Below are 22,804 nucleotides of genomic sequence, written 5' to 3' on the forward strand. Positions count from 1 at the left end.
AAGTTATAAGGTAAGGGGAATCTTAATGCTTATATATGCATTTTCAGCTACCTCAAGAGCTCTATTCTTTTATGAAGCGTTAAGCATTATCACTAATAGTATTAAACGATCCGCCTTACCATGGAAATCAATCCATAAAAGACTGGGCGGCGGGGGTTGGTGTATCTATTTTCAGTTTGTTTGATAAAGCATAAAACGCATGTTTTTAAGAGCTTTTTTTTCTTTTTTAGTATTTTCAATTATTATTATATAAGCATTTCTAATGATTTTATCATCAGCTGACATCTTGAATCAAGCTGTACATTGTCTCAAAAATAAAGTAACAATACATTCTAGATATCAAGCGCTTACATTATTTATCTATTTATAGACTACTAAAACTAAGTGAATCATGCTTGTGTGCCGAGCATGCGCGAAAGTGCACAAGCGTATGAGTCGGGCCTACCTGCGGTGAACAGCGAACCCTAGACATTTCGATTACAAATCAAGTCCATTAACGAACTACACCAATCTTACCCCAAAGTGACGATTTGGTTTCACCCAACGGCTACGAAAAGAACCAGCTGATAAGTGATTTGCGGGTTTTGAAATCCACTTCTTTAATAACGTATCTCGCATTATTGGATTTTCGTATCATGACGTGTTGATTCAGCGAGATTGCTCGGTTCTGCTTGGGAACGTGTGTGTCAATTCAATGGTATTTGCTTGTGGTGTGGCATGTCGATTCGGCGATGGTATTCAGAATTGCGTAATCAGTGACAAACTCACCTCATTAGATGTACGAAAAACCAGATGAAGAAAGCTCCTCAGAAGATGACGCACCCGATGATCCAGAGCAGGGAGAGTTTAATGATGCAGTAGACGTAGGCACCACTGAGGAAGCCCCTGAGCCTTTACCCTTAAGGTGAAGTACCAGAAGGAAACCGCCTGCCCAACATTGTCATTTGTGATCTAGGTTTTCCATCTGGGAGGATGCTTGTAATAAGTCTTCCACATGCTCCGGAAATCCAGCTTACGTCCTCTGCCATGGAACCATTGTTTTTCACAACCACACCTAAGGATGACAAGGCGGCCATGACGGCACCTGCGAATGTGCTATACAATTATAAGATCCGTGTCAATGGTATCGATAAAGTTATGGTGCCCGACACCACAGTTGCTAATCCACAATCATAGAGCAAGCGATTGCCTAGTGGATAGTGTGACGGGAAGAGATGTTAGTGTCAAGCATCAACAACCTATCACGTGTTACCAATGTAAGCGGTGAGGGCACATTGCAAGACATTGTTCGGGAAACGAGCAAAGGGATGAAAATTTAGTGCCAATCTCATCCCCCAAACTTGTTTAAATAGTGCATTGCCAGTTATCACTGTTCACATCAATGGACTACTGCGTACAGCTCTAGTGGATACTGGATGCACACAGTCACTGGTCCGCAAGTCGTGTTGCAAGGACCATGCTGTCACATGGGAAAAAAAAAAAAAAAAAAAAAAAATATATATATATATATATATATATATATATATATATATATATATACACACTTGTTTATTGTTATATAAACATGGTCACATCCTGCTGCTACAAATAGCCACTTGTTTCAATCAAACGTAATTGCGACTTGACTATTCAAAAGTTCAATGAATAATCATTGAACTTTTGAATAGTCAAGTCGCTGCCTGATGATATCTGTTGTTTGATTGAAACAAGTGGCTATTTGTAGCAGCAGGATGTGACCATGTTTATATAACAATAAACAAGTATTATCAGCTCTTTTTATTGAGCACTATCTAACAACCTCGTTGAATTCATTAGTCCATTACTTTTGAATAAAAAAACCCGAGTATATATATATCTCTATATAAATAAAATGAACTCATTTTTTCCCGTCTAATTTTGACCTTAATAGGATTAAAAATCAAGATATTTCATGCAAATATAATATGCACAAACGGCAGAACAATATCTGAGGTGTGTTATAGGCTTATTATTTCTCAAATTCCTCGATAATCTTAGATTTCTATACTTTTTCTGCTGAGAAGTCACGGCCAAAATCGGTTAAGATCAATGGAAGTGGTAAAATATTTTCTCTCTAATAAATTCCTCCTCCCCCTGCCACCACTTAACACCGTTTGGGGATCGTTCACAAGAAACAGTTGAGAAGAGAACACCGGTTTGGCTTCGTAGTTCTTTCATGTGAAGTTATTTAAAATCACTAAACTAAGCTGCAGTGCTCTGTGGCGTAGTGGTTAGCGTGCTGGACAATTCACATTATATTTTCACATTCGCGCCGACCTACCGTAGTCGTTTTTTTTTTTTTTTTTTTTTTTTTTCTAAACAACTGGAATGGACTTTTCTTGGTGGCCGAACTGTTAACGTTGCAGATGTTTTTTTTTTTTTTTTTCACACTTTATTTTCCTACTTTTACTCATGACTCCGGGTTTGATCCTTCCTACTTACCTACCATAACATTTTTTAACCCCCCCCCCCGTCCCGGAAACAAACACTCAGGCAACGCCGGGTACCCCCGCTAGTATATATATATATATATATATATATATATATATAAACATTTTTTTCTGACGCTCTCTCCCTCGTGTAGCGAAAGCTAGTTTGTCTGTTTGCTTGTTTCCGTGCAGTGTGGATATTGCCATCTTTTTCTGAGGTAATCATGCAAAGTACGTGATAGATATGGATTATGCCATCCATTAAAACAAACGAGGATAATCGAAATAGATACATACAGTGGTACCAAAAAGAAAGTCTGCACTTGTCATTTTTTCAAAAACTGCAAATTTAAGCTAAATTGAATATAACTGTTTAAACAACCTATACTTCATTTGATTCGCCTTTTATTCCTTTATAATTTTACCTGTTCATATTTTACTTTTAATTGAAGTATCCTAGTGTTCACGTCAATTTAAAAAAAATTAACTATAAACCAAGAATGCAAAAAGAAACTCTGCACAATGGAAAATTCTTATTTAAATGTAACTTTAGAACATTAATGCAACACAAATGCAACAAGAACACAATGAACTAGTTCATATTTAGTAGCATAGCCCTTCAGCAATTTGACAGCTTGCAATCTTTTGGGCATTCCTTGAATTAGTCTGCGACAATACTCTGGTGAAAGGGTATTCCAATTCGCTTTAATTTTTGTCCAAAGTTCTTTGAGATTTGAAATTTTATTTTTTGCGTAGCTGATGCTTCATGTAATGCCATATGTTTTTGATAGGATTGAGGTCGAAGATTGTGCAGGCCAGTCCAAACATGGAATATCATGCTCTTCAAGGAACCTCTTGACATTGCCAGCTGCATGAAGATGGGACTATCCTGCATGAAGGTGGGATTATCATCCAAATTCCGGCCAAAGTAGGGTAAAAAATGCTCAGTCAACATATTAATGTACTTGGTCGAATTAATTCAACCTTGGAAGCGAAATATAGGCCCTGGACCATTGGCACTAATAGTGCCCCACACCAAAACTGAACCTCCAACACCTTGCAGCATTGAAACTGTGCACTTAGGATTAAATTTTTTGTCCTTTCTTTGACGGACGTACTGCCTCACCTTTTGAACTTGCTATTGTCGCTAAAAATCACTTTTGAGTAATATGAAGAGTCATAATCTTCATTGCATCTGACGAAGTTCAGATGACTCTTTCTGTTCTTTACAGAAATCATTGGCTTGCATCTTGCAACACAGCCTCGCAAATTAAATTCCTTCAATTTGCTCTTAACTGTAGAAAGAGAGCACTTTTTGACAAGATTACACTGTTGTTGATGAGTCATTTCAAATCTGTTTCTGAGGCTGCGGATCTTGAAAGCATTGTCTTCCCTGTAAGTAGTAACTCTAGGGCAACCAGATTAAGGGGCATTTTGCACAGTCATTTGTACCGTTTTCTCATCACATTTCAATCTGTGTCCGATTTCTTGATTAGATAAACAAGAAAGATGGAGATTAATGAGATTCTGACGACCACTAAGAGAAAGTCGAGGTATATGGATTAAATGCTACGTTGTATAACTTGGAACAACAACAATTATGATTAGAGATGCTTTGTTGCCTAAAAGGTGGATATTTTAAGCTGGTTTTAAGCTCTTTTGTTGCTGCAGAGTTTTTTTTTTTGCCTTTTTTAAATTGACGTGAACACTAAGATACTTCAATTAAAAGTAAAATATGAACAGGTAAAATTATAGAGGAATAAAAGGCAAATCAAATGAGGTATTTGTTGTTTAAACAGTTACATTCAATTTAGCTTAAATTAGCGGTTTTTGAAAAAACGACAAGTGCGAACTTTCTTTTTTGGCACCACTGTATATACTGTTTTAGTCAAATAAACATTAACAATTATTTTCATACTTAAAGACACTAGTTATTGCTCTTGTTCTATCAGCTGTGACCGGATAGAAGTCTTAAGTAATTCGTAATTGTATTTGTAGTACTGCTTGCACTGAAGATTGAACCTCTGACCTCCTGAATAGTATCACTTAGAATTGATTATTACTTACCACTTATATCCGCTGTGCCATGGATCTTTGTAAGATCGCACCATTCGAAATATTGTGATAGTAGGATCCAAGATGAGAACATTAGTCTAAATATCCAAGTGATGCAAAATGTCAATCCTCATTTCAACAATTCTGAGACATAATATTGTTATTTGATAATGTTATGTGCAATGGGAGAGCGTGAATAATAAAACATTTATTTCCTAACGTAGTGTATTTATTCTATTAACTGTTAGCACGTAATACGACACATCGTATAAGTTTTCTTCATAACGTTCACCATGACCTATGTTGCAGTGTCCTAGTTTTGATGCCCATCTATTTCCACCAATAAATTTTGCATCAAAGACATTTTCATTTAGTCATAAAATTCGTTTATGTAAAAAGAAAGGAAATGATGTTGATATTCATTTGGAGACGAATGAAATTTTTATTTGACCTTTCGACTGACTTTAGAGTTTGTATCTGTGATTTGTAGTAGCTGTAGTGTTATGCTATTAATCAAATCGTTAACCCTTTGCACTCAACACTTGTAGCAACAAGTGTTGAGTGTGAAAGGGAGACAATACAACTTGTTTGGCTCCCATCGGTGTAAGAGATGATCCCCTTGGTAAGTTTTTTTTATTCAATTCAATTTATTTGGCAAAAAATAAAACAGTCATGCTTCAGTTGCTGTGTAAGGAAAAGTTGGTAGAAATACGCATAAAAGAAGGATACAGTAGCCTGGCACTGGTCCAAATTCACCTTGAATTGTTGCATTGTTGGCGCATTTATTGCCTCAATCGAAAGTCTATTCCAATAACCATCGGGTTCTAATTGAAAAAGCAACCCTCCTTTGGTTCAATCAAAATCGGTGGTGAAATAGTTTTTTTTTTAGTGAAATAGTGTACGTGTAGACCTCTTTCTGGTGTAGGAATGAATTAAGGTTCTCTATCATAATACAATTGGATGAGATTGTAGATGAAAAACAAGATACAAAAGGTCACAGTTTTCTAGTTTCAATTAATTCTATTGATCATCAGTGTTCTTTGTTTATTGTTGCTTTTAATCTGATCTGGCAACTTGCTCTAAAAATATATATTTTTTAATCAGTTAAGTAATAGATCTAGTTTTTTTTTTTTAAATATACTTTAACAATAATACTCCAGATTGAGGAGAAGTATTTTTAACAAAATATATACAGTGTATTTATTTTACAAGCAGCAAACTTTAAATTGATAGCTCTATTTGTGCATTTATTACATCACTTGGAAGTCTTTTTCAAGATCCAGGGATCCTGATTGAGAAAACAATCCTCCTTCAATTTAATCGAAATCAGTGGTAGTATTAGATCTTGTAGTGTCGATGTAGATTGCAGGAGTGAATAATAGATTCTAAGGTATATTATAATGACCACTGATGAGATTATAGGCTAAAATGAGATCTCCACATAATTGTTGGCACTCAAAGGAGAAAAGGTTAAGCTTTTTGAGTCGGTATTCATTGGGCAGATCTGATAGACTTGGTATCATTTGAGTAGTCAGTCTTTGACCTATCTCCAAATACTGGATATCATGTATTAGATAGGGTGCAAAGGTCTGAACACCAAACTCTGACAGTGTTCTGACGAGGAAGACATAAAATAGGAGAAATATTTCAGGTATAATTTGGCAAAAAGAACATCAAATGAAAAATAAAATGCTCCTTGCTTTGTTATCAGCTTGAAAAGAGTACTTTTATTTCTTAATTAAATTCATTTATAAATGAACAAATATGTCTTGGACCTGCATCGTATTTGTCATACCAACTCTCTTCTTCTTTGTAAATTTTCTTGTTGGTGCGTCTTTGTTGACCCATGATGGCATTCATTGAAAAATCTACCAATTATCTTATATGATTGATTGATGATGCACCTTTTTTTGTTGTTTTAAAACAAAAAAAGGTTAACACATGAACTTGCTACTAAAGTCTGGGTTTCTTTCGCTTTTATCAAGCTATGTAATCCATTTATTTGAATGTTATATGTACTTGGTAAAATTCAGTTCTAAGTGACACTCTTTTGGAGGTTGAAGGTTTAATCCTCAGTGTGGGCGACATTAAAATGCAGTTGCAAATTACTTAGAACTTCTATCCAGGCATGGCTGATGGAACGAGAACATGCTACCCTACATAGATTAAATAAAGGGTTCCCTTCAAAATTATGTGCAGATTCCTGAATTTGACAGAAAAATTCTCGAGTTTGACAAAATACACCTGAAGAAGGTTGGAAGTTACATCGACCGAAGCATTGTGTGGATAACACTGAGGACGAGAAAATTAGTCTGAATAATCTGAATAATCAATAATCTAAAAAATTCAGAAACATGTTGCGTGAAGGAAAGGGGTGTCTGTTTATATTGAGTCGATGTTCACATTTACTGCACATCAGCCCTTTTGAGGGGTTTATAAAAAGGAAGCAGAACATATCTTTTATATCTTCTTTGCATCTTTTGCCTTGTCCTTGAGTGGTTTGTGTCTCGTAGCCGATACACCTGGAACCAAAGCTCTCTCATGCATAACAGACACAAGTCTCATTTCTCTGGACAATTGGAATTTTATCCAGTTCCACGGTTGAATGCCACGTCTCTGTTCTCTGCTCATCCTTAGAAGGAGAGGGGAAATCTCACTATTGGTTTATCTGCCATCCATTCCCATCTCTTGTCACTCCCACAAGAAGTTTTTCATCTTCTTGCAATTACGACAGACTGAAGACTATCGAACTCGAACTGTGGACTCTAGAAAAACGCCTGTGCATTCCTATTTATTTTAAGGTGTGTGTGTGTGGGCGGTGGGCTCCATTAACTGACTTGCACTCAAAATGCACTGACCTGCCTCATGACCCTTTGCTAGCATGCTGGTGCCGCGTTGTGAAGGGAAGTCCATGGGTTTGAAACCTGTCAGCCTTGACCCTTCGACCTCTATGCACTCAACTTCACACAAACAAGTTGTGGTCAATTCAGTACCACGTTGTTGACACACAACATATGATGTTTACTATAAGAGCAACAGAACATTGGCTAGTTGGGGGCGAAAAAATAGCATAAGTCTAGAAGAGGATTATAAAATGGAGAAAAAATAATAAAAGAAGAAAAATAAAACAAAAAGTTGCTCCAACTGGTATTGAAGTAAAATATCAAATGAAAAAAAAATAAATAAAATAAAACAATGATATTTTTTCTATTATTAGAAACATCATCACCATCATAATAATAAGAATAATAACAACTAGTGAGACCTGTGAAAATTCGATGGTGTTTTCTACATCGGTGTGCTTAATTTACAGTTAAATAAATGTTAAGGTTAGTACTATTAAGAAAAAAAAAACGACTCTGTCTTCTTTAAAAGATAATTATTATTAGTTAGTCCTTTGGATAAATAATGTAAATTTGTCTCTTTATTAAAAATGTAGCAATTTAATTATTTTTGAAACAATAAATGTTCTCTCTCTTCTTATCAAAAATTGTAAGCTAAATATTCCTCAAATGCACGAAACAAATGTTATTTTTAGAAATGTATTTATTCAAAATTGTATTGCATTAGTCAATGGGACAACATAATATGATTTGAGAACAATTCATATTTTAGAGAAAAAAAGGGAAAAATTGAGAGGAGGATTTGTTACGTTCGTGCTGCCAGCATCAGGGGAAATAATCCAGCCTGAGTGCTAAAAAACGCTGATGAATTTATGAACTAGGAGGAATGGCGGGAGGCATGTTCCACTGGTCTGCTTCTCGACTGATTACAATATGGTAGCCTTCAAGTCCAATGTAAACAAGTTCTTGTTGAGCCTTCCTCTTAAATAATCCAAATTCTACTCTATCTACACTATTAATGATTACTAAACTACCACCTTACATTCATTAACCTTCATCCTCAAGTGGCTTTCGGGCCTTGATAAGTGGTGACCCTCTTGTAAAAAAGAAAAAAAAATGTTCCTTTTGTTATAAAAGGATGCTTCAGACCAGTCAATGTTAGTAGTTTACTGGCGACCAGTTAGCACAAACCCCTGTTACTTGTAGCTCTCCATCTCGTTTCTTGCTTCTACCACATCATAACTAAGAGACTTTCAGGACCAAACTGCACAACCCCTGTTATTAGTTGCTCACTCTGCTCTTCTCTTATTATACTGAATCGTGAATACAACTTCGCTGCAGAAAAGATAACACAACCCTTGTTACCAGTTTCACTCTGTTTTTATTCAATTTTCACCCCAAACAAGACACAGTGCTACTTTGAAGTAGGGAGCTACTATCGGGGAGATGTTGCAGGGATATTATGAAGGGAGATGAGCAGCAAGATGTCTGTTCACATTACACTTGAACTTCTGCATGTCAGTACAGTTGGGAAAGCAGAATCCCAGAAGGGAGTTCCAAACTCTAGTAGTTCTGGGGAAGAAACTATTGCAGTAGAAGGTTTTCTTACACCTAGGGATCTCTACTGTGTAGGGGTGGGATTTAGCTGCTTCTCGGGTTCATCAGGGGTATTTACATCAAGGGGGTACAAGTGCTTGTAGTTTGTCAGAGCATTCACCATTAAAATACCTTTAGAACAGGCTTTCTGCCACCATACTTTACATTGTTATAGTGGGAGGGGGGGGATTGCAAGAGGCATTCCTTTGCAACTCCTGAAGCTTATATGACCACTTGTATAATCCCCCTTCGCCGTTGGAATACGTTTTTGCAACATTTTAAAATGTGTCAATCAGAATTAGTAAGACCAGTCAAGATGAGAACAGTAGTCCGATGAATCCAAATGATACGAAAAATCAATCCTCATCTCAAAAGTTCAGAAACGTCACGATGAAGAAGGAATTTTTTTTATATTGTTTCTATGTTTAGTAGATTGTAATCATAATATAAAAGACAGTTGTCTATGTGTATGTATGTCTAACTAAAACTACAAAACAAGCACCCACAAAGTTGATATTTTGTTGATCAGTGTTGCTCCGGATGAATGATTCTTGAGTTGTAAGTCATTTTAGTTTTAGAAAAGAAATGTTTTTCAAACGAAAATGACAGTATCGATCTAGAGAAGCTTTGAATTGTAAAAGTTTGCAAACTAAGACGATGTATAGTTTCCTGAAAGTAACCAATCCAGAGAAGTCTTGAATTGTAAAAGCTTGCAGATGAAAACAAAAATGAACAGCAGTTATTTTTCGTGTAAAGATAAAAAGTTAGGTGCAGAAATTCTAAGATTCAGTATATTTTATGGAGTGAATCTGGTTTCTGATTGGTTGGTAGCAGAGCATGGTTCTATCTGATTGGTCAGTTCTTATCACCTCTGTTTATGAATAAAATCTTCCACTTTTTTGTAACCCTTACCCTCATAATGATACCAAAAATATTGCAACAATAATATCTCAAATTTAGAAAAAAATTTATTTATTCTTTGGTTATAAACTAGTACAGATTTAGGAAGTTGGGATTTTAATCAAGGAGTTAATTCCCTCATGCCAACTCTCTTCTCCAGGAATCTATAAAAAGAGTTGGTCTGTGTGTGTGTGTGTGTGGTGTGTGTGTGTGTGTGTGTGTGTGTGCGTAGGTGCATGTGTTCCAAGAGAAGAATGGACTGAGCTTAGAAGAAAGAGAGAAGTGGAGAAAGGGAGGGAAAATGAGAAAAGAGAGACAGACAGAGAGATAAAAATTTGGTACTCATGCAGAGACTGATCCAGACGTAACTCAGCGCTCACCCGGTTTTCCCTGGAACATAACGTCAACAGCCAAAGTAAGCCAAGTGTCGCCGAGGAAATTAAGCCGTCTGACGTAACATAAAGCTGAGCCAATGACAATGTAGCACGATGGTTTTCAACACAACGTACGAGTTGAAAATTCAAAGCAGCAAACAACAATTTAGAAGAGGAAGAAAAGCTTTAAGTGAGCAGCTGAAAACACCAGCTGGAGTCCTCGACTTTTGTAAAAAAAAAAAATTACTGGCATAGACGAAAACTTGTGCATCATATGGACACAAGTACAATCTTATTATAAGAGGAAAGGTATGCGATGGCTGTGCGTGAAGGTGTCAGGCTACCAAATCCCGAACCTTTACATCATCTGGACTGGTACCTTTTTTGTCAAGTCTAGGCTGACAATTGCCATTATAATTAAAATAATCTACTTGTGGGCGTTCAAGTGAGCAACACAGAACGACCTCCAGCGCGAATGCGGAATACGATCTACGCACACACACCATTAATAAAACAACGGTCTGAGGAAACAACAACAACATCTGTTTCAATATAAAAAAAACTATCCCACCCAGTTTTGTTTCAACTTTTCTAGTTTTCAGGTTTTTCTTTGAAAAAAAAAACCCCAAAACAAAACAAAATAACACCCCAAAAAACAAACAACAAAAAAACACGCCAAAAGACAAAAAAAAAAAAATGTTTTTCAATTTTTCTTAAAAAAAAAGTCCTTGAAAGTATTTATTTGCCTTACCTTTGATCACTCTCTGCATGAGTACCAAAAATTTTAATAGAAATATGTTACATTTTTGCCTTAGGCAACGCCGAGTATCCCTACTAGTAAAGACTAAATAAAAATTATATTCTATTTGTCTGTGGACACAAAATTCTGACCTTGAAACTAATAGTCAAACTATTAAGAATCTCCTTAAATTGATTATATTGATGACAGGAAATTAAACAAATATTTTTTATTTTTTTTTTAGTAAATGATGTTTTTAACAATGTGAATGTTTTACTTACCTGACAACTGATGAGGATATTTAAAAACTAGTATATTTCGCTGTAAAAACATGTGTGCAATGTAAAAAATAATGTTTTCTCTTGTTTTACTATTTTAGAAATATTTTATTGTTTTTATTGATATTTGCTACGGATACAAACGGGACATTTAATTGAAAAATGTTTCTTTGTTTTTTTTTTTCTGTTGGAAAGGAAGGAATCTCCTACTTCCTCTTTGTTTCAATACAAAGGAATAAAATCTAAAACTTAGATAATTATAAATTATAACTAATTAGAACAACTCAAACATAATTTATTTTAAATATGACTGAAAATATGGACCTTGGGTTTACTTCCTGTAGCCCCTTGCTTCCCTTACTGTGTACTTTAGTCCTTACAATGAGTGACTTTTCTGACAATGGGGAAAGAATTGCTGTTTTCTGGGTTGGAATCTATCCAGATAACATTCATTGTTGGCTAGTTTTTTATCTTGAAGTACTATTTTATTTTTAGCTCTTTATGTTAAGTGGCTTCGTGCCGTGTCTGAAAACAAAAACCTCAAAAGTAAACTATATTTTAGCATCTATTTGTATGCAATTAAAGTAAATAGGAAAAAATAATCCTTAGAGAAACAAACACTGATTAATGCACATTTAGTATAATAATAGATTTTATATTTCATACAATATAATAATTTTCAAAAGAATGGTAGTTTGACAGAATTTAAGTCTGTGCCAGATTATATAGCCAGCAGCATTCGCCCTAGGCTAGCTGAATCAACTTCCTCCAAAGGAGGAAGTACCTAACGCAGATGCATAGTAACTACCAAAAGCATTTTTTTAAAAATATGTTGCTACTGCTAAAAGTGGCATTATAATTTTTTTTTCACAGCCATAAGTTAGGAAGCAAAAAAAAAAAAAAATAAATAAATAAAACTGCAGATACATCCAGAGCCAGTCTTGGTTTCTTCATCAGATCCTCTCCTCTTCTTTCGAGAGATTTCAGTGATGGGTAGTGGCAACTTTGTCAAAAATATTACCAATCTCCATAATATATGACTTCTTGTTTTCATCTTTTCCTTTCAGAATGTTTCATCAACCATGTCTTTTCATCAGTCGATCAATGCAATTATGCCTTTCATTTTCTTCTGTTTTTTTTCCAGCCCTTCAGATTTTGCAAATCAGTTGATGTCAACCGCTGTGAATGCTGCATCTCGAGCTGCGGCCCAAGCCTATTCTACGGCTAAAGATGTCTTCTTCTCCTTGCAGGCGAGACCAGTAAGTATAGATTCATTATTTTGTTTTTGTTAAATTTTATAACTGGAGTTTGTTTAATTTATTTATCATAATAATGAAGAACAATAACAAAATTTGTATTGTTTCAATCACTCGGACTACAAATCCCCATTTTCGTTGTTATTTTTATGCTTCAGCTGTTATAATCCCTCACCTCCTTCATGATATCAAGGTATCTTCATTTTCTTAACTCAGAATTTATTCTGGTCATATAGTCTCCGTTTGATAAGTGGAGGGGCTGTTTTAACACTCCTATTTATCAAGATCATACAGTATGTCTGTGTAATGTAGTCACTGGCTCCGTCATTTATGTACACATATTGACAACTTGCATGCAGAGTCAATCTCACATCAGCATTTAAACCGTGGGTGTGAGCATGGAATTAAATGCATATATATATATATATATATATATATATATATATATATATATATATCAAGATTGAAAGAAAAATGAAAAGACGGGTGGCGATTTGGAAGGCGTGCCCAACAAGCATGCAAGTGAGCAGCTGACTTGTTGATTTCCGAGAGAATTACTGCAACGCAACAGTTAAAAGCAAAGGATTGCTATCTGACCAGGAAATAGAAAGAAAGAACATATTGTGCCATGTTGTAAATACTTGTCAGCAACTTGCATATGAAACTGAACAAAGTAAATAACTTTTTCTTTCACCTTTCTTTCTTTTTTTTTTTTTGCAAGTCTCTGCATACAATGTTTGGTCCATTTTAAAAGTAATAACATTACATCTAGCTAATCCAAAATTCCTATAGCAACTCAATATAACTCAAATTTTACCTATATCACATTGTTAACACAACCCATCGCCTATCTACTTTTCAGTCCTGGATATGACCTTAAACTATATCCGATGGTGAAGACCCAGCTTACAGGCTTTGGAGAATGTGGTGCCACCACTTAATTGCCATTGCTCCTAGGTCTACTGTGATCCAGATTGGTAGTATCTGTTAGGGTCCCAACTATCGGTAAAATAGAAACTAACTTGAAAAAAAATATTTTTTAGTTGTTCTGTAACTTTACTTGGTATAATAACTTACAATTGTTTTTCTAAGGCTGAGAAACTGAACATGATGACCAACCAAACATATGCAAGGAAAAACTCAAATTTAGAAATGTCCACAAAGATTTATAAAAACAGATTTAAGGATTTAAGGAACTGATAATGTCCACACTGTTATACAAACCTATGAGGCCATGTCGGTGGGGCATTAGAATATGCCGACTGACCCACTGCAGAGGGTAAAGCCCTCCCTTCCACTCCCAATGAGGCTACCTGTTAGCCATGGGTGGTGACCTGTAATGCTCAAGGATGGGATCCTGGTGGCTGAGCAGTCCATGATCTGATAACTAAAGAGATCATGTGGTTTGCAACACATCACTTTGGCCCTTACTGAACTAGATATGCGGTTGGAGAGGCCCGATCTGACCAATTGGCTGGTCATGTTAGCCCTATCTCAGATATACAAAATCTAAATCAAAACAATGGCTGCAGGGTCAATCTTGCTGAGGAAGGATGCATACCCTTTACTATCCCCAGTGAGTAATTATTTTGGGAATGAAAACCCAGGAATAGAATCTTAAATTATCAATCATCAGCATGAGTATATTGGCTGTTTCACCCTGATGTTATTAGATGAATGGGTTTCACCCTAGGTGCATCCCCTTATGGGGTTTCGAGGTAAGTGGGGAGCATAGCCAATGAAACAAAAAACTTACATATAGCACTTAACAACAAATCATAAGCCATTGCAAATAAAGGCAAGAAATACAGTAAAAGACCATGTCCAGAATCTGATACGTATGCAGACACTGATAGCGAAACGAAAGAAATAACTACCTACTATTCAACATACATAGTTTTGGAGTTGGTGAATGACAAACCCATCACCAAACTCACCCTTCATAATAGAAGAATATCTCATAGTCAATGTGGCTCCAAAATTAATAAAAAAAACTCGTAACAATACTTTGACAGTAGAAGTCAAAAACAAGAAGCATACAGAAATATTTTATTCCTAATCCATTTAGATGTTACAACTGCCAGAAGTTTGAGCACCACAAAAACTCGTGTAACAGAAAGAAAATATGTAAAAATTGTGAAATGGATGGATCAGACCATCAGGAAGCCACCTGCCAACAACTGAAATGGATATACTGCCAAGGCGAACATTCAGCTGACTCAAGATTCTGTGAAACATGGAAGAAAGAAAGAGATAACAAAAATTAAACACACTAGGAACATCTTCTCAGAAGCCAACAAAATTGTTGAGACTTCCTATCCAGCCTGCCTTTACTCAAGAGTAACTTCACTGCAAATTACTTCCAATTCTGAATGTCAAAAATGCAATCTCTGACAATCTAAACAATCCCTACCCCAAAACCCTACATACACAACAACAACAACAACAAAAAATACTCAAGAGCAACAATGAACACTATCACAAGACTCACAGCAAGAAAAAATCAATATAAAATACCTAAATCTCCCCAAAATCAAGATCAACAAGATCTAAAAAAAAAAAAACCCAAAAATCTTGTTGTACGGAAACCACACAAACATACAAAGACAAATCCCAGTATAAACAGTCCTTACCCAAATCTAAACATCATGACAAGCCACATCAGCGATTCCAATCCAGACACAAACATGAAATAAAAACTACAAACACAGTACCTGAATTTAGCAACAGGTATAGCACACTAGAAAAAAATGGAATGGGAAGAAATTCCTGTAAACACCACAAACAAATCTCATAGAACAGAAGATTCTCAAAAACACTAAACGATAGGTCACATGGTAATGGAAAAAATAAAACATAATACAATGGAACTGGGAGAAGGGGTATAAAATCGAACTATGAAGAAATAAAATGCATAATGACAAAACACAACTCAGACACAATATGCTTGCAAGAAACTCTACTAAAAAAACAATACATATTAAGTAGAAATAGAATTGGACACACATACTTAACACATGCCTACCTGCTCAAAGGAGAAACGGCACCTTTGTGTACCTGCTGCAATCAACTACTCTCAGTCAACCATATGTTAATTGACTGCAAAACAACAACAAAAAGAACATTTGCAGGAAAAACTATCATACAACAATCCTTGCACAGTTATTCAAAGAAGTACTTGCCTCTAAAATAATAAAGTGTTTAAAAAAAAACCCAGAATATTTCCAACTCATATAAAACAAAAACTAACAGAAATTGGTTTTACAGCAATAACATTAAGCAAACTATTACTGACCTAAACTTTATTCCAACAAACTAATCACTTTCAGATTGCACAAACATATAAACCATATCTGGCATAAAATGACCCACTGTGGTTGATTTGCCATAAAACCAAACTGCTCCTCCTCCTATTTTTTTTTACACAGGAATCACCACTTATCAAGGTCCAGAAGCCACCTGAGATTAAGGGTTAATGGGCATACATTAGTCAACGTGACTATAGTGTAGTAAACATAAGTAGTGGGATTTTTGTAAATTGGATTACTTAGGGGAACGGTTCATCAAGAACTTGTTTACGTTGGACTTGAAGACAATTAGATTGTAGTCAGCTGGAAAGCAGGCAATTGGAAGAGAATTCCACAAGCATGCAATTCTGAGAAAGAAGCTTTGTTCATGGAATCTACTTTTAGGTTTAGGTACAGATAAAGAATGTGGGAAATTATTGATAGTGGTTTTGGATAGACGAGTGTTTTTCGTGAAAATTTGGTGAAGGGGGACCATAGATTGAAGCTCAAACGAGCACTTGCCATGAAAATAACGATAAAGCAGAGATAAGCCCGCAACGTCTCTTCTGTGGGAAAGAGGTTGCAGGGAAGAGAAAAAAGCATCTCCCACTAAGCTACAAAGTCTATTTTGAACTCTGTCAAAAGAGAATAAGCTGTTTCTAGCAGCTTCTGCCCAGATGTGGCGACAGTCCTCCATCATTGGCTGTACCTGGCTTTTATGCAGGTAGAGAATTGCATCAGGAATGAGATATCTGCTGGAGCGGTAGAATGATCCCACCATTTTTCCAGCGACTTGATGTATGTGTTCCACTTCAGGTCAGGTGTAAAGGTCAAGCCCAGAAGCTTGTCAAAACATGAAGCCTCCCCAAAACGAGAACCATTCATTTCAACCGATGCCAGATTGGCATCAGAGTGTAGATGATGTAGAGATAGAAGCTTGGTTTTAGGTGCATTAAAAGTAACCAGCCACCTCTTCCCCCATTGTACTACATGCTCAAGATCAGAGGAGAGAGAATCAGAGAGAACTTGATCATTTACGGTCTTTGATGTGCTACCATAGATAGTAGTGTCATCAGCATAAATGTCTACAAATGATCTAAATATGTGATTTAGAAGATCATTAATGTAGACCAGGAAGAGAGGATGGACCCCTGAGGGACTCTAGTATTAATACTGAGAGCTTCTGATTTCTGCCCATCAACTACCACTCTTATTAGCCTATCAGAAAGAAATGATTTAATAATGGAGAAAGCATTTCCAGCTATACCATAGCTAGAGATCTAAACCTTTATGCCATACCCTATCAAAAGCCTTTGATATGTCTAGAGCAATTGCCCTAGAGAGGAAGCCTCCATCGAGAGATTCACTAATCCTATGAGATATAACTGTAAGCATATCTGCTGTAGATCTAGAAGAACGGAAAGCATATTGCATGTCACTAAGAAGGTTATTTTCGCTGAGGTGGTTGATTACTTCTCTGTTTAACACAGATTCCAGCAGCTTACTCATGACGCACAGGAAACTTATTGGTCTGTACTGAGAGGGAGATGAGCGATTGCCTGAATTCTTAAATACAGGGCATACTGATGAGATTTTTCAAGGTGTTGGGAAGCATTTCTCCTTAAGACAGTACTTAAATAACTTTATAAGTACGCGCGCTAGTTCTGGTTGAAGCTTTTTGAGCACTATAATTGGAATGCTGTCAGGGCCAGTTGCTTTACTGGAAGCAAGGTTTTTGATTAGCTTGGCAACATCACGTACAGATAATTGTATGTCACATAGCGTGTTTTCAGATGACGGCCTTGGTCATAAAGGGTAGAATTAGCTGCAAAGTTCTTGGCAAAGAGTTTGGCTTTGTCTGATGCTGACGAGATTACCTCAGGTCCATTAATGATAGTTGGGATAGAGCATACAGTTCTCTTCAGGATTCTGTTTGCTATTTGCCAAAACTGATGGGACCCTAGCCGCTGCTCAGCTACTTTGGACTTGACGAACTGAGAATACAACTCTCTCGCATTCTTGATTACTTTTTTACAGTGGTTGCTGGCAGACCTGAAGGCAGCTTTAGTCTCAGTACATCTATTACGTTGGAAGCAATTGAAAAAGTGATTTCTGTGTGCAATGGCAGCAGCACATTCCGGAGAGAACCATGGCTGGCTGTTAGGTTTTTGCTCATTTTAGCTGATTCTACCGTCATTCATACACTGTTAATCCTAGTGTATAACCTACTGCACCTGAAGATCATAACTACACTATCCCTGATGCACACTTTTTGCAAGAAATACTCAACGCTAGCATCTGGAAAGACTCTTTCAGTGTTGCTCCCTATTAATTATTCATGGAGTTAAAATCTTATCTTCTGTCTGATTGAATAATTATATCTCAGTGATTGTTATTGTGTTAATTTGCTTCCCCACAAGAGCAAAATGTGACACAAGGTCGTTTTTAATATAGGAGAAAACCAACTCCCCAAGAAAAGGAGCACTCTGGCAGTAGGCAAAAATAAAGATTGCCTTAGTATAGAAGGGTTTCCTGTACATTGACTAAAGACAAATCAACTTAATTGTAACATCAAAACAGATACTACACTGTGATCTTAACCCAGTTTTTCTTATTACTGAACCCCATTGATTAATTCAAAATCAGGTTTAATTTATTTTATATTAGTAAAGCTATTAGATGTTGCCTGGGGAAAAAAGTGTAACATATTTCTATTAAAACTTCTATCTCTCTATCCGTCTCTCTATCTTTCTCTCTTTCCCACATCCCTCATTTTGTGTCTCCCTGTCCCCTGTCACTCCTCCACCAATCCCATGGCTCTCTAGCTTTTCAAACTCAGCAACAACTCTCCTTTATATCACAGATTTCTTTAGGAATAACTCTGTATTTTCTTTCCAAAAACTGAAAAAGCAACCCTCCATAACGAAAACTGGCCCAGTTGACCATCCAGAGAATGAATGATTTTTTCTAAATTTTAGATATTATTCATCCGAGAAACACTGATCAAAATATTTTAACTTTTTGGCATTTGTTTCATCATTTTTTAACTTTTTACTAAACATACAAACATACAACAGAAAAGTGACAGTCTTCTATGACAAAGACATACAGGCGGGCAAATACATTAAAGACAAGGCTATTAAATTAGACATTGTAATATGGAACAAGCCCGAAAGAACTGCACTCATTATCGATGCCATAGTCCCAAATGACTATGGCCTTAATAGAGCTGAACGGGAAAAGATAACAAAATATTAGGATCTAAAGAATGATTTAAAAATGACATGGTTCCTTAAAGAAATCAACATCATACCAGCTGTGATCTCAGCAATTGGCCTAATGAAAAAAATCTTAAGAAATACTTGGAAACAATCCCTGGAAGACCAAGCTGTAATGGAATACAAATAGCAACCATAAAGGGAACAACGTCCATTCAAATCATAATTAAATTGAGTGTTAACCCCCGGATTTTTTTTTTTTTTGTTTATAAAGGAGTCGCCACCTATCAAGGCCCGGAGGTCACTCGAGTATAAGGATTAATAAGTGTACAGTAGCCAATGGGACAATGCAGCCTATTGAGCACTTAAAACTAACCAAAGTAAAATAATAATAAAAAAACAACTGCCCTTTTTATATTATAAATCATTATAATTACATTTGGTATAATGGTTAAAGTGTTTACTGAGGTTCAAGTGTACTTGATGACCTATTGCTTAAACACTAGCATTAGAAAGTGATAATCAATGGTAAATAAGGTAAACCTAGGAAAAGAGACACACGCTCATCTACATTTCGGTGCAGTAGCGCTAATGAAAAGGGTGCCTTCGGGTCACCCTTGTTTATGGTTAACTACTTTACCTTTTTTTTTATAACTGGTTTCCGTTTAATCACCAAAATTAAGTTATGTTGAACATTGCCACTAGGGACCTCCTGTGAATTTCATACTCCCATCAAACTTCTTCCTTCGGAGGAAGCCAAATATACCCACATTAAGCTTAGTGCTGCAGTTTCATTTTTGTTTTATTTCATTGTGCACTAACTGCAAATAAAGAGATTATCGTCTGCACCTATAATCATGAAGTTTTATTGTGCCGTGTAAATATGTAAAGAAGCTGAAATAGATATGTTATAACAGAAAATTACAAAAACAGATTACTGTGTCAAGCATTGAACAGTATAAGGCAAAATTTGTTGTTAAAGGATTTTCTCAGATTTATGGCATAGAATACGTTTCATTTCTTTTTATCGACCACAAATTTAATGATAATCAGAATTTTAATGCAAATTGCGTCACAATAACTTTAACATCCATCAAATGGACATAAAAAAGAAATGCTTATTTAAATGCCCCAATAGACTGAAATTTATATTACCTCTTCAGAGGGATTTGTAATAAAAAATAAAAATTACATATGGAGATTTAATAAATCACTGTATGGTTTGAAACAAAGTGCAAGAAATTAGAATCAAATATTTTATAATTATTCGATTGAACAACAATTCAAACAATACCCAATGAACCCCTATTTGTATACTCAAACTGTAAACAATATATTTCTGATTTTAGTCTTACGGGTTGATGACATTTTACTATCATCAAATTGTGATGCAATGCTAAAAATGGATTAAATAAAAAATTAAAAATGGCTGATCTTGGCCAGATATCATAATTTCTAGGTATGCAGTTTACTCATGAAAAAGAAATTATTATGATGAACTAATCGTGGTACTTCGATAAAATTCTATTAAAGTTTCAAATGCAAAACTGCAAGGAACGTACTATACTGGTAGAAAATGATATAAATGAAAAGATGAACCCAGAATCAGAAATAATTGATGATAAACTATATCGAGAGATGATAGGAAGTCTAATATATTTAATGAAAGTAACAAGACCTAATATATGTTACACAGTAACAAAACTATCACAAAAATTATCAAGACTGACAATTAAAGATTTAAACATGGATAAACAAGTCCTTTGTTATCTAAAAATACCAAAGAACAATCTTTAGTATTTAGAAAATCTACAAATCCTCCAAAATAAGGGGTTTCCTGATTCAGATTGGGGAAATGATAAAGATCAAAAAGTATAACTGGATATTATTTTAGACTAGCTTTGGTTCCCGGCGTTGCCCAGGTGTTTGAAGGTGTGTGTTGAGCAAACAAAGAAAAGTGGTAGTAGGTAGGCAGGCTTGGATTCATACTGTGAAGGAGGCAACGAATGTGAAAAAATGACATAACGTATTTGCTGTTGCATCCATCACCAAACCGGAAGTATCAGGTTTAAATTAAGGCTAGACAATCAAAAAGAGGGGATGACTTTCGAAAATATCGGCGAAAAAAAACGACCCCTCCCTGTAGAAAAGTGCCCAGTTGAGGGTGAAGGAATTAATGTTTTTGGCCAAATTTTTCTATATTTGTCGTCCAAAGGGTTGAGCTTCAATATGATACCAGTCTCGTGAAAATCCATTGCCTCTGTTGAAAGTTTTAGGCATTCATACATACATACATACATACATACATACATACATTTAAACAGACAGGTGAGATTTATATTATCGATGGGCCTATTATTTCATAGAAATCTAAAAAGCAGCAGATTGTGACCCTTTCTACGTGTGAAGCTGAATTTATTGCACTCTCAAATTCTGCACAAGAAGTGCTATATCTGAAGGCCACTCTAAAGACTGTTTTAAAACCAGAATTAACTAAAGCTCTTGTAATAAATTGCGATAACCAAGCAAGCATAGTCTTAGCACAGAACACAGTAATTCACCAAAGATCTAAACATATAAATATTAAATATCACTTCATAAAAAATGAAATAAAACAGGAATCCATTATTGTAAATTACATAACATCAGAACAAAATATCACCAATATATTTACAAAACCAGTGACAAAAATAAACTTCAAACATTTTGTCTCTAAACATGTGAGAATTTGATTGTAAATAACGTTTTCAGAATTAAAATTAATGAAACACATCTATATACTCTATTTTGATGAAGTTTTTATCATAAATATAACATTTTCTAAGGAAAACAATGGAAGTAGTTTCAAATCTCTGTTGATCTATGTGATAAATCCCCACTTCTAAGTGACCAATTGAGACAGAACCCCCTTAAAACTTCAAATACATGCATCCTATTTTAATGAAATTTAAACCATATATATAAGACACTAATTTAGATTGGTGTCTAAAATTTCATTTTGTTAAGCCTTTATCAGAGGTGAAATGGGTGAATAGTGCAGTAAAAACAAAGGAAATAATAGGATGTTATGAGCATATTAAAAAAAGATGTAGTAATAATTCTAATTCAATCCCGAACAACACCAGGTCTTCTTGCTAGTAAAATGATAAAATGCAAACCTATTTATTTGAATGAACGGTGAAATTTCAATATTCTCTGCTAATATTATTTCTTCTTCTTGTTTTGTATTCTCTACAGGTGGATCGTAGCATACAACACGTTCCTTATTACCAACACAATGGCACAAGCAACGTTGGCACCAATAACCTGGGCCTAAACATCGCATCTGGATTCACAGGTAACACGCCTGGCATTGGGGTTCAACGCCAGTGGCCAAAACCTCGTTTCCAACATGAAATAAACTCTCCAATGAACCAGCTCATCGAGATGGGATTTGCAAACCGTGATATCAACCAGAGACTGCTGGACAAACACGCCAACAATGTGGAAAAGGTGGTCCAGGAGATCTTGCAGACAGAGGGGATGATGACATGGCACACTACACGCCACTGAGCTTTGATGGAAATGTCTAAACCTACATTGAGGGGCAGTGGCACAGCATGTATTCCTAATAAAATAATTTTACCTTTAAGCTATCTTAATTGCTAACATAACCATTTTGGAGGATATATATGCGGTAAAAGTGCAGCATAGTTAACATTCAAGAACTGGAAAAAACAAAAAACAACAAAAAATAGTTCATACTAAACATGGAAGAATTTAATTATCTACCAACCTGTATACTTTTAATGTGCTGAAACTGTTTTAAGAT

At 35.6% G+C, this 22,804-nt stretch overlaps 1 protein-coding gene across 2 annotated transcripts in view; it reads left to right on the forward strand.

The window, feature by feature from the left end:
- Positions 1-22,751, forward strand: part of LOC145303533 (next to BRCA1 gene 1 protein-like) — a 165,087-nt gene extending 142,336 nt beyond the window's left edge. For both annotated transcript variants that reach the window (XM_080144990.1, XM_080144991.1), the window contains 2 exons: positions 12,377-12,491; positions 22,231-22,751. In XM_080144990.1, coding sequence (XP_080001116.1) covers positions 12,377-12,491; positions 22,231-22,545 — 430 coding nt within the window. In that variant the 3' untranslated portion in view covers positions 22,546-22,751. The remainder of the gene's footprint in view (positions 1-12,376; positions 12,492-22,230) is intronic.
- The last annotated feature ends 53 nt before the right edge of the window (positions 22,752-22,804 follow it).

Source organism: Euprymna scolopes, chromosome 19 (genome assembly GCF_053919585.1).
Source record: "Euprymna scolopes isolate OS-2025 chromosome 19, ASM5391958v1, whole genome shotgun sequence".
In the NCBI taxonomy this organism is placed as follows: Eukaryota; Metazoa; Mollusca; class Cephalopoda; order Sepiida; family Sepiolidae; genus Euprymna; species Euprymna scolopes.